General features: G+C 39.0%; 2 protein-coding genes across 6 annotated transcripts in view; both read left to right on the forward strand.

Moving 5' to 3' along the window:
• Positions 1-2,845: 2,845 nt before the first annotated feature.
• On the forward strand, positions 2,846-7,815 carry LOC115411213 (cAMP-responsive element modulator-like). 2 transcript variants are annotated; one of them, XM_030123213.1, is made up of 4 exons: positions 2,846-3,126; positions 3,597-3,675; positions 4,095-4,248; positions 6,697-7,815. In XM_030123213.1, exons 1-4 carry the CDS (start codon positions 3,112-3,114, stop codon positions 6,839-6,841), a joined length of 393 nt encoding a protein of 130 aa, XP_029979073.1. In that variant the 5' UTR covers positions 2,846-3,111; the 3' UTR covers positions 6,842-7,815. The 2 variants fall into 2 exon arrangements, with proteins under 2 accessions (XP_029979073.1, XP_029979072.1); XM_030123212.1 differs by lacking the exon at positions 3,597-3,675 and having other exon boundaries at positions 2,862-3,126.
• Positions 7,816-10,132: 2,317 nt separating this feature from the next.
• Positions 10,133-13,082, forward strand: part of ccny (cyclin Y) — a 56,519-nt gene continuing 53,569 nt past the window's right edge. For all 4 annotated transcript variants that reach the window (XM_030123207.1, XM_030123209.1, XM_030123208.1 and 1 more), the window contains exon 1: positions 10,133-10,786. In XM_030123207.1, the coding sequence (XP_029979067.1) occupies positions 10,633-10,786 (154 nt within the window). In that variant the 5' untranslated portion in view covers positions 10,133-10,632. The remainder of the gene's footprint in view (positions 10,787-13,082) is intronic.

A 13,082-nucleotide genomic window follows, 5' to 3' on the forward strand; every position in this document is an offset into this window, starting at 1 on the left:
CACTTACACAGTACAGGAGGAGTTCTGATCCTTCTGCTAGGCTGTATTAAATTAACAAAAAGACAAGCAAAAAAACTGTCTATTACTTTAAGAAATTAAAATTCTGAACGATGAAGTTTGTGAATTCATACACTGGTCACATTTAAAAAGACTGTCTGTGAATTGTTACCGAGGAATTACTCTATTTGTAATTTACCTATATCAGTATGGACCAGCACAAGTTGTAAATAACACTGTGTTAGTATTAAATACATTAAATAAAGCATTGTGATCATATCTGGCTTGTTTTAAAAAATAAATCAACATTTTGGGTGATGCATACAATGGTAAAGAGTTGTCCACGTGTTACTATGGCAGCCTGTCTACATGTTACTACATTCTCATGTTAATAAAACAGACAATATTTTTCTCCAATATTTATTTTCAGTATCGTTGAACATAATATCTTAAAGGTTTTGTCCTACTTGATATCAATTTCTGTCGAGAACCGCATGTTTTGAATGTTTGCGTATACTTAAAAAATTGATGTCCGTTTCAAGTCCAAGTGTTACCGAGCAGTAATTTGACATTTTTCACCTAAAAATGTTATCTCCCCAGATTTTGTTACATATAATGTTAAAGTGCTTATAAATACCTACTCAAATATGTATAATACATGCAGATAAGTTACTCTGCTTACATGTTGAACTTGTTGGACTGTTGAACATGAAATATGTCCATGTGTTACCACTTGATCGGACCCTTAAGCAGACTCAGAGCCAAACATCCATGGCCACGGTCAACACGGAAACAACACATCCTAAACAAAACACCTGTCAGTACAACAGGACTTGTTTGGAATGCCAACATTTGGAGTGCCAGTCAGGTAAAAACATTTCCATGCCCTATTACAAAATACTGTATATAAAATGGAAAGCATAAAAACAGAACCAGTGTATAAAAACAAAATAAGTGCCTAATTGTAAGGTTTTGGATAGTGTTTTAAAGCATTGGCTGTCCATTTCTTCCGGGACAAAGATGCTTTCCTCAAAGCTAATGTCTGTTAAAGACTAAATAGTTAATTAATGATATTTTACATTGTATTATTACAATATGAAATATTATCTATTTGTAGCTTATTTTACTTAACTGAGTTATGCGCAAAATGTCTTTGTGATATGGGTCATTTGCAGTTTTTTAATGCTGAATAAAAAATATTAAAGGTTTAGTGAATGAAATTTAGCAATAGTGGTGAAGTTGTAACTAAGTGAATACCACCCACCCTCTTCGATAATAGCTGCAAAAAACCGCAAAGTTCCCTTTTTAGAGTCTGTTTATTTTCTCGATTCTGGAATTTTTTTATTTTTATTTTTTTTTTAGATATTAACACTGGTTCACACTCAAACCTAGTAGATAACAATACTGCACATTAATGTTGAATGCTATTGGCTAAAAAAAAGAAAACAAATAATATTCAAACATGCATACAACATGCAACAGATTGGTGAAAAGCAACCCACTTCCTCTGTAGATACAAATGGCTCATTCTATCATAATAAAAATACATCAGTTCTTATGACTCTAATGTCACTCTGCACTTACATGTCATTTGCACCTTCATTATGCTGAACATTGCATTTTACTTTGGACTTTACAATTTAATTATCCAGGCTTTTTTTTTTTTTTTTTTTAAATCCAAGTGTGTTTTTATGCTTCTCAAAGTATCATTACACTTCCTCAATCACATAAATTTTTCACATAGACCTTCATATCATGTATATGCATATCTGGGTGAATGAGGTGCCAAAACCAAGAGAAATAACTGTTACAATCTGAAAATACACACTTTCCCTCTATAGTTCTTGTCTATCTGTCCAAATAAAAAGATTAAAAAAAAAAAAGATGTAAACAACCTGATGCTGTTGCAAGATTTTCCAAGCAAAGTAGTTGATATGTTTGACAGGATCTCAACAGTAATTGGAAATTACAGCTGTCGCTAAAGTATCTAACCCCCATCTTAAGTATCAAGTATCTAACCTGTCTGAAAACACCATTGAATAGCTAAAACCTCCCTTCAAGGGGGAAAGTTTCCACAGCTTGAAAACAGAGCCAAGAGCTACATGCAGAGGATTTGCTTTTCCCCTCAGACCACTTGAATTACAATATGTACAAAGGTAATCATGGAATTTTTACCCAGTGACACCAAAAAGTTATCCTGCAATAGTAAATTAATCAACACTTATTTTGATAATCAATCACTTAAGTCACCTTGATGCAAAAAGAAGTTTCTGTGATGTTTAAAACTGCTTTTTTATACAAATGGCAATCAAATATTTATAGGTTTTGGAATCTTAATTACAGAATGACATAAGTTGAAAAGATCAGATTTACTTATTTGGTCACACCTTTGTATGCACTGATTGTTTGGGGAAAAAAACAGCATGGTATATGTTTATTTAGCGTGGTTAAATTTGGCTGTTCCATCTCCTTAAATAGTTAACAAAGGAAACAGGATAATCTGATTATCTCATCAGAGCACAGGTCATCTGTTTACGTTTGTATCGCCTGCAGAGGGAGCCAGATCCCTTAGTTTTGAATGTAACACAAATAAGTGGTAGAGGGAATGTTTTCCAAGCTAGTGACTACGTGTGTATATAGTGCATAATAACCTGGCTTTATCAGCAACAGGATTAGGGTCTTGATCTGGTACACAGTAAGCCTTCTAATCTTGTTTAATAATAATAATGCATCTTAAATGTGGTACTAATACAGTACTAAAAGACATGTGAATAGCAGCAAGTATTATATCTGAATTCCATTTGGAGATTTGATTGCTAAAAAATCTCTCCTGACTGTCCATCTTCAGCACTCTACTCTCGCTAGAAAAAAATTCCTCCCCAAAGACAAACAGCAGAGCCCCTGACTCATAGCACTCTGCTGGTGAAGAGAACAAACCATACTGTTGACATCAGGAGGCCAGTGATGTCATGATGATGTCAATGCCTCTAATTGTAAATTGCACACATAGCCGCGTCGTTGGCTGTGGTAACATTTCAGTCAGAGAGAAGGCTCTGAAGCAGACAGTTGGTCTTGGAAAAGCTGGGAGTGCAGAGAGTATGGCTGTAACTGGGGATGAGACAGAAACAGGTAGGTCTGCTATCATCTCTCTCACTGCCAGATCTAAAATCAATAACAGATAAAAGAATAACTATGACAACAACAACATTTTTGCATTTTACTCAGGCAGGTACTTCTCAGAAAACAATGCCTATTGCATAATCGTAGAAGGCTTTTAGTGTTTGGTCAGCATTCTATGAAAAAAAAATCCCTGCTTATTTTAAACTTACCTTTTCTGACATGACAATTTGTTTGTGTTCGGTGTGTTGTCATGACTGCACAGACTATGCTCTTCTACAATCAAATAACAAAGGAGGGTGTTTGAAATATTAGTCGCAATTTTCACAATCTGCTACAACAAGCCTCTTCTGATCAGAAACATTTTCGTTCTGCTTGTCTTTCCCTTCCTCCCTCCCTCTCTCCCTCCCTCTATCTCTCACTCTTTATTTTCTTTTTCTCTGTCTCTGCCTGTCTCTCTCACTCCCTGTGAAATGCTTCAGTGCTCTGCCCACTCAGGACACATAGCAGCAGTAGCTGACGTCACTGCTTTTTCCAGGAACAGGCCCCCAGCAGCGACATGTAAATGTGACCCAGCGAATAAGATATACATTGACGTCAGTCAGCAGTCACACTATGATTATATGCAGCTCTTCTGATGCTGTCACAGAATTAATCATCAGCATAATAGTGGATAGTGTTAGCAAGGCAGTGGGTTCAGTGGACAGAAGGGGAAGTTGATAAGAATGGCACTATGTGTGTGTGACTGTGTGTTTCATTTTCACACACCCGTTTGATAAGATTGTTTGATTGTTATATGGGAAGATTTAGTTTGTAGCGCTCTAAACTGTGGGACAAATGTAGAATTAAAACGCTATTCAGTATTCCTGAACTGTTTTCTTTCATTAAATAAAATACCACCTTGTATTTATTGTAGGCTATTTATTAGAAATAGAGAAGATTTCAGGATTTGTCTGACCTACCTGTCTTGTGGTTTTCAGTCTCTTCAGGCTCCACAGGTGACTTGACTGCCTGTCAGTTGCGTAACCCCAGCTCCAGCCTCCCTCAGGGGGTGGTGTTTGACAATGCTCACATCACCCAGAAACCCCCAGAGGATGCAGTGCAGAAGAGGGAGCTCCGCTTGATGAAGAACAGGTACAGACAAACGTTGTCCCCATCAGCTTTGAACAATGACATATGTATGTAATCAGGGTTTATGCATGTCCGTAAGAAATTTAAAATCCCAAGGGGCAGGGCGTAAGATTTAAGAGGATCAAACTGTATACATTCACGAAAATATTCATAATTCCGTATTCAGTTTCATACAAAGTCAGAAAACATAATGGTGGCTGCAAAAAACAGCAACCAGCAAACATCTGGACCTCCTAAGTTTACACTGAAACCATTTTCAAACTTGTACCTGTTGCATCTTAACCATGATAGAATGATTAGCGAATCCAGCATTCACAGTATAAGTCCTGTACATTCTCTTATCCTAGTATCTGATATTCCATGAATGAAATGGTCTTGTTGGTCACAAGAAATGTTGGATTTGCACAAATTTATCAACAGTGAAATAAGAAAAGTGCTTATTAATTTATAATCCCTCCAGTTCAGTTTTCCAGAGTGTCTCATAGACTGTATTGTTTGAGTATATTGGACCGTTGGTTTCTGAACTTTAGTTTTGATGCCAATAGTTTGCAGTTTGGTTGCTACCACGTTGGCTTTTTGGAGCCAGAATTGATCGTATTTGGACAAACAGGGCAAAACTACAAGAACCCAAGGGCACAGGGGTGACCTAAGACTATGTGTTAGCTTTACTACCTTGTTTAATGGTAAACTTCATCAAGTATTGTGAACAAAGTCATTTTACTGTATTTTAGTGGAACCTATGAAGCACAACTACAGTGAAGCTGTCTATCAGGAAACTTGCATTTTATTAAATAAACTGAAACTCAGAGACTCTAACTTAGCAGGTGTGGGAGCTGTCAGACCTGTCAATCAAAGCCCAACACAACAGACATCAGTGCCTTCTATGTGATCTGAGATCTGATTAATGTAAGAATAATTTAACGATGGGGCCGATCCCTTATCACATGAGACCAGAATGACTGATGAGACCTGAATGAGTCCTGGGAAAAAAAAATGGCAGATTTAATTTAGTTTTAAATTCAAATTTATGGGAGCCTTCTCTCGGGGTACTCCAGCTTCCTCCCACCATCCAAAGACATGCACTGATAGGTTAACTGGTTAATCTAAATTGCCCATAGGTGTGAATGTGAGAGTGATTGGTTGTTCGTCTCCATACGTCAGCCCTGCGATGAACTGGCGACTCGTCCAGGGTGAACCCCGCCTTCACCCTTAGGTAGCTGGGATAAGCTCCAGCACCCCCCAGAGACCCTAGTGAGTATAAAGTGGGTTCAGAAGATGAATGAATAAATGAATGAATGAATGAATATTGAAGCCAGTGATTTTTGGAGCCACCCCAGTGGCCATCAGTGGTATTACAAGTTTAAGTTTCATAAACAATGGCTTCATTCCTGAGCTGAGGTCCATGGCCCTTGGGGCGTCTACATGATGGTATTCATGGGACCAAAAGGAAAGAGGTGTGATCAGCAGCAGCTCATGTCCAGAATTATGCCATTTGGGTCAGGACTAAAACCAGGGGTACATCCATCAAGTATTTTGAGCTGAAACTTCAAATAAACACTCTGGGGCGACACAACTTGTCCATTAAGTTGCACAAAAGATGTACAGTATGTTCCCTTTAATTGCTTTGATTAGATTTTTACTGCAAATGTACATCAACAAATGCAGATATTGGGTAACTTAATTAATAATAATCAATACTGACCCAGAGAAAAACATATTGGTCGATCCCCTTTGCTAGATAGTGAATCTATTCTTTTGTAGAATTTGAAAGATGTGTGTTACATTCTGTCACCTAATGCTGTCACCTCCTGGGTGGACTATGTAATGCACTAAAATCATTCTAATGACAAAGGATGACAATGAGTTCATGTAATAATAAGATCCACAAGCCTATTATTATCACACCACATGATTTTCCTCCATTTATGGTATTTATCTGCTAACCTTTAGTGTATCCATGATTATCAGCTGTGTGATGTGTATTTGGAGTGAATTGGCCTGACACAACTTTAAGGACTCGTGTTTACAGTAGGATATATATTTATATGTTGATAAGTCTTCTTGTTAGTGAGCAAAACTGATCACTGTTTTTTTTTTTTTCTTGCTGTTGTTTGTTGTAGTTCTGGAGCTCATTCTGTTTTCTTATTTTCATTTTTACATCTTCCTATCCTCCCACATTATAATTTTATTTTGATCTCTCATCAGTCAGTTGCTGCTTTATGTCTCAAAAATCCATCTTTATTTCATTCTGTTGTATAAAATATTTTTCCCAACATTCAGAAATATGGTCATAATGCTGCATCCTCATACAATTTTTTATGATGGTTGATGAAGTGAAACGTCTTTTTGACCCATAAACTGATTTGTATTCATATTGAATGTGTGTTGGATCTGGGAGATGAGCCAAAATGTTAAGAATTTTATTTTCATGGCAACTGTTGTTCCTTCCAGGGAAGCTGCACGGGAGTGTCGGCGAAAGAAGAAGGAGTATGTCAGATGCCTCGAAAATCGCGTGGCCGTGCTGGAAAATCAAAACAAGACTCTGATTGAAGAGCTTAGAGTCTTGAAAGACATCTATCGAGTCAAAGTGGAGTGACTTCTCCTGGTATCAAGAGGACGTTTAGGATTGTGGCAGCCGTGTGGTGTTTTTCTGTTGGGTGTCTTGAGGACTATGTTTGTGCTTTTACAGACACACATGCACAAATACAAAACACTCCTTGTCCTTGCTGTGAAATGTGTTTACTCAGTGATGTCAATGTTTCTGCCTCTGAATTATCCATGTATCACCACCAGCAAAAACAAGAACCCTTTTTTTAGGTCAGGGTTATTATCAGAGAATATTATGGGAAGTTTCTTGTCCTTTTGCCCAGAACCAGCAGGAGAAAAAGATAGAAAATATATGTGCTACCTGGAGCATTGCACTGTAGTGCTGATGATTGAGAATCACAATTTAATAGCTGTGCTACAGCGCTTGTACAGCCTGAATATCTAGACTTCTCACTTCACAGTTTTGCATTCCTTTATTTCCATTTTCCTGTATTAAAGGGCAATAAGAATTCATAGCCTTTTTGCTGGCCAGTACCTTTTCACTTGGATTTGTAAAGGGGATTTACTGCTGTTTAAAAAAATTGGAGCATCCACTTAATGTAGTACTGCACTTATCACCTATCACCCATTCTACTTCTAACTTGGATTTTCTTTATTTATTCAGCAGATGTACTTTGCATTTTTGAATGTTTTGAATATAGTTGCATACATTATATGAAAAGTGAATATATAGGGTAAATTTGAACATGTGACAGATTTTATGCCATAGCAGGCAGACAGCCATTTTATTTTCATCCACTTTCTTCAGGTCAGTAAACATAGCTTCAGTCCAAATGTACCTAGGGTTTTGATTTTGTGTCGGTTTTTGTTCACAAATCCTACTTTTTTACAGTTTCTCCTGGTGTTCTGTTTCACCCTCTGCCTTAGCTGTTGTCCATTTTGATCACGCCGTGTTTATGGGGTTGTGTACACAATTTTTAAAAAAAATGTTTATTTGTTTCAATAAAGTTCTTACTCAGTCTCCATATTATTTAGTATTTTCTCTCTTTGAGAAGCCTGTATTATACCTATATAACATTGTTTTCTATAGATTCCTAAGTGGCTGAACCTGTTTTACAGTTATGTATGAGTGTATGTGAGAAGTATGTTAGATGTCATATTTTTACAAGGAAAATCAGAGGAGTATTGAAGCAGTTTAAGAGTGGCTCAGTGCAAAGAAGCTTTTATCACCACACTGAGTCCTTGAGTTTGTACTCAGAACATGATGTGCTGTCCTCTCACTGACTCCAGTTGACTGTGCCTCTTTATTCACAGACTCAGCTGACAAAGCAATGCAACATCTTCCATTATATTTTTCTTTTACTTTTCATAGATGACAGGTATGTTGTAGAAGAGCCATGTTATTACAGACAGGCCACTGCATAAGGGAAGTGGGACTAACAGACTTTCCATAAATCATACCCAGAGGAATGTGGATGTGCTGAGGGGCAGGAAGGTTTGGCACAAGCTTTGGTGGTGGCATTTTCTGACATAATGGGTTCAGTTAAATTCTGTACAATAACAATTTGTTGCTCTAAAAGGAAAAATGCAGTCTTTATAAGTCAACTAGTTACTGCAGGGCCAAAAAATGAATTGCAATCTGACAAGAAAGACTGTGAAAGTCAGGAATTGCAGTTTTACATCATATAAAAATGGGGCTTTCCTTTGGTGCTGGAAAATGTTCAAAATACCTATAATTGCAGATATTAATTTTGGGGCTCTGTGCTTTCATCACATGCTTATTGCTCATATTGGCAGCTTGTTGTTGAGACATTATGGAAACAAAATGTCTGAGGAAACAATCCAATACCACTGAGACTTGCTCTGCACCTGGGCCTATTGTGAAACTGAATTCCTGCGCAGTTTATAACAAAATACAGTCAACTTCCACCCTAACGGAGACAAAACCACTCCAACGTGCAAGTCAGGAAGAGGAAATACAATCTGTTGTGGCTTTAATGTGGTTGGGGAAGCGCATTAGTACAGCAAAACCTGGTTCATTTACTTGTCAGTGGTAGACCATGGATGGGATTCCAATTAAAACATGCAAATGCCTCATGTGTATGCACAAATAATCTGAGAGCAACTGTGAAATGTTGAGAATTTCTCATGCTTTCAAACAGCTTTCTTGAACTTGAATTTCTTTGTCTTGTTTTTATAAAGTATTTCTTACCCATCCATAACAAGGAGGACATTAGGAATTAGAGGAAAGCAAAATAATCTGCCTGATGTCCCACAAAATACATTTCCCTGCCTTTTTCAGCGTTCATTAATTTCATAAAGTGCGATACAGCACAGCACCAGCAGGCTGCACTGCAACACCATGCCTTATTTTATAGAGCACTGTGACAACCAGCCCAATCATGCAAAAGAATAAACAATGAATAGACAGTTCATTGTCCAGCATCAGTCAGTGGTAGATGCGTACTGTGTTGTCTTGCACGCCAAAGAAGGATCAGGCGATTCCTCAAGACCCTGCTTTGTTTACACGAACCCTTTGTTAATCTGATTTAATCCTGCAGAGATTTGATGAGAGCCATTTTTCTCTGTCAAAGCCTTATGGATTTGTCAGTCATTAGTCAAGATCAAATAATTAACGGGCGCAAGTAGCCTAAAGGAATGGAGGAAGTAAGTGAGTTTACAAAATAGATCCTAAAGTGTCACACAGACAGAGCCAGGTTAGTTGAGGTGACCAGTATGTTCATGCAAAGGTTCACTCTGCTATTGAACATTTTTTATGAGATAAACATAAAACAGAATTGAAAGGCTTGAGGAGCCCTACTGATAGCCTCTATTTCCCTGTGTCATATTCTTCCACCATATTTCCTCGAGTCTGTCACAAATGTTTATTTATTACACAGTTGTAACCACCCATGTGAACCGGAACCTCTTCCACAACAGCCCCAGCGCTGTCTGTTTAAGATATCTTTACGTGCTGTCGGAATATTGTAATTCGTACAGTCACGGGAATTCCAGGTAATGCGATTACAGCGATGTAGCCTACAGTAGGAGGACTATATCGACTCAGTAACTGTCGATAAATGAATGGGTTTGTGTGCAATTTTTGTGCGATTTATAGAATTAGTACAAAATAAACAAAAACACCTAAATGACAAACGTTGCTTTTCAGCGTGATATTGGAGTACAATGTGCGTTGAGTGATTGCTGAGTTTTGTTTTCAGCATATAGCCTAGTTAAAATGTGCTGGTATACGTGACACTCAAAGGCTTTTAACTGTTTTTTTTTAGCTGTGTCTTTAGAATTCAGAGCTTGTTAGAGGTCCCTGAAAGCAGCGCGGCAGCGGATGTAGCAGCTGCAGTCTACAGTATATCGGCAACCATGTAGCTCAGAGAGCAAAAATATCCTTTTCCGACTTGGCTAAGTCTCGTGTCCTCATATTCATTCATGCCACCCTAAATTAACTGTTTATCAAAATGTGTTTGAGGAAATAAGTGGACGTTCTGATGGGAATTATAAGGCGAGGGAGTCAACTGTGAAATCGACGGTTATTAATATAGAGGCACTGTCTGTCTGCGGGGACCAGCGGCGGTGTGCTTCTCTGATTTATTAGCCTATCTTGGCGTTTTATCGGGTTTAAATGACTTCGCTAGTTCAACGTAGGGTGTTTTAGAACAAGGGGGAGGACGTTCAGGGATTCGGTTAGTAGTTTGTGGCACCGCCAGGTCCGTGTATCCGCGTTACCGCCCCGTTTTTTCTCCGGTTGAACCGTTCACGGCGCGGCCGGGAGAAGGCTGAACATACGACTGTGGGCTCGGAATATCGCCACGAACAGCGTACATCATGGGGAATACAACGTCCTGCTGTGTGTCGTCGAGCCCCAAGCACCGGAGGAACAACCACTCCAGGCTGGAGCCCTACCGGCCCGAGCCGGAGCTGAGCCGGGAGGACACGGGCTGCAACCTCCAGCACATCAGCGACCGGGAGAACATAGACGGTAAGAACAGGACTTCATGATGATGCCTGTCTCAAACTTATCCTCAAAATTATTATTACTATCGTCACCACCAACACCATTATTATTATTATTATTATTATTATTATTATTATTATTATTATTATTATTATCATTATTATTATGTTGTGCTGTAAAATTGTTATGGACAGAGCTTTATTGCTCTAAGTACCAACGCCTCTGGAGGATTTAAGCTCCATCTAGTATTAACAGATAATGACATCTTGCAACATCTGTGCAAAGGACCCACCCATCCATTACATCAATAACTACACTAGGTTTCCTTTTCAGTGGATTCACAGTATAGTGGAGATAAGCCACAAGAGAATGGGTTTCCACACATTGTAGCAAACCAGGAGCAAAAATGGTATCCCTGCCAGTCTACTTCAGTTGGTGTTACATTTAAATTGCTGTCTACAGTACTGTCCTAGGCCAGCATTAGGTTTGTTGGTTTGGAGAAGTTGTAATGACTGCACATATGCAATTCTCAGTCTCTGTATTAAGATCAAATCTGGATATATGTGAAGTATGTACAGCAGTAAAAACAAAGGTTTTAGTGTAGTAGGCCTATTTAGTATAACCTCCCTTTGCACTTAACATGCTTTTTAACCCTGTTCAGACAATATGAGATTTATTGAATTACTGTTCTGATGTTTTATACCAGGTTGCATTAGTTGTTTCTAATTGTGTGTGCTGCTTCTAGTCTGGGCTCACACTAAATAGTGACTTCAACCTTTCTGATTATTAGGTTCTTTAGGTGTTGCTTAAAGGTAGTTTGACTGATTAGCATGCGTCACTTTTGTGTGTGTGAAACTGTGCGAAAGGTTGGCCCATTGGGTTGAAGAGCGAGTGTGACTACGAGTTCCAGTGGGAGGTGATGTGATAATGATGGACAGTGTTTGTAGCGGGATGTCCACTCACTTCCTCTGGGTGGCCGGGTTGGAAATGACCAGCAACACGTTTCAGCCCTCATTAACACCAGCAGAATCAATGTCCACTACAGACTTAAAAGCAACAATGGCTGAGGTTCCAATGGGGTCACACTCTAAAAAATGAGGACAGAGGTTTTGTGAAGCTCTTTTGATATTCACACAACTAATAAAGACAGCAAAAAATAAAAAAACAAACAGCAGTTTGAATGTAAATTTCCTTGGATCTAGAGTCAATGAGGTGTATCTAGTTATGTTTCACTGAAGTGAAAGAAGAGAAACTGGTGATTGGAGAGAAAAAAGGGAATGAGAGACAGGGAGGGAAGGCAGAAGAGGAAACCATCCCAGCATGCTCCCACCGTAAGGAAATTAGTAGGAATGCCTGAGGAAATAGGCGGTTATTAGAGAACATCAAACATTAGCAGTAACCAGGCCTGATTCTTGATGTTGGATGGAGCTCTGTGAAGGTCATGGCCGAGTAACCAACCTGGCGTCACATCCTCTCAGCCCACAAAGTCTAAGCTTAGAGACTACACAGTGGTCCGGTGTTGGCAAGAGCAGGTAGGCTAAACTAAGGTTCATTCCCAAAGCTGTAATGCTCAGTCTAGACCCTGTTCTGGGGAAAAATTGCCAGTCAAGCCTGCATTAGTGTTCCCTCTGAGGATTGGGTTCACCGGAGCAACTGATCACTAAAGCCTCAGCTCTGCTTTGTGAATGATGAGTAATCACTGCACTGGTTACACATGGCATGACCAGACTTTGGTTATGTGCATTCAGCCTTTCTTTTTACAAGTAGGCCTGGCCAAAGCAGCCTTGTAATCCTCCCTGGTTACTTCCTCCAGCTTTTTCCAGGGGATCCCAAGGTGTTCCCAGCCAGGATGTGATACATAATCCCTCCAGCATGATCTAGGTTCATCCGGGGTCCCTTCTCAGTCAGACGTGCCTAGAATACCTACACACAGAGGCATACAGAGGGCATCTGAATTAGGTGTCTCACCCACCTTGGCTGGATCCTTTTTAGGGTATTCCCCACCGTTATAATACTTGAACACAAAAGTTAAAGCTCCAGCACTTTATAGTTTTTAGCTTCACACACCAACATTCTATAATTACCTTTCCAAATATTGTAATTAATTTGGGTTGAGAGGACATTGGGCTTGAGACTTTTCCTTGCCTGTGTTTTTGGGCTGTAGAACATGAGGCTCTTATGTTGTCTAATCACAGTTAGAGGAGTTAAACACATGATTGACTTCTGTAATTACCAATCGATCAGATTCAGTCAGATGTGACCTGGGTGTGACCCAACTGCTCTACTCAGTACCTCAACATAAGCTTCAGAAAGTGACTTT

Source organism: Sphaeramia orbicularis, chromosome 20, assembly GCF_902148855.1.
Source record: "Sphaeramia orbicularis chromosome 20, fSphaOr1.1, whole genome shotgun sequence".
In the NCBI taxonomy this organism is placed as follows: Eukaryota; Metazoa; Chordata; class Actinopteri; order Kurtiformes; family Apogonidae; genus Sphaeramia; species Sphaeramia orbicularis.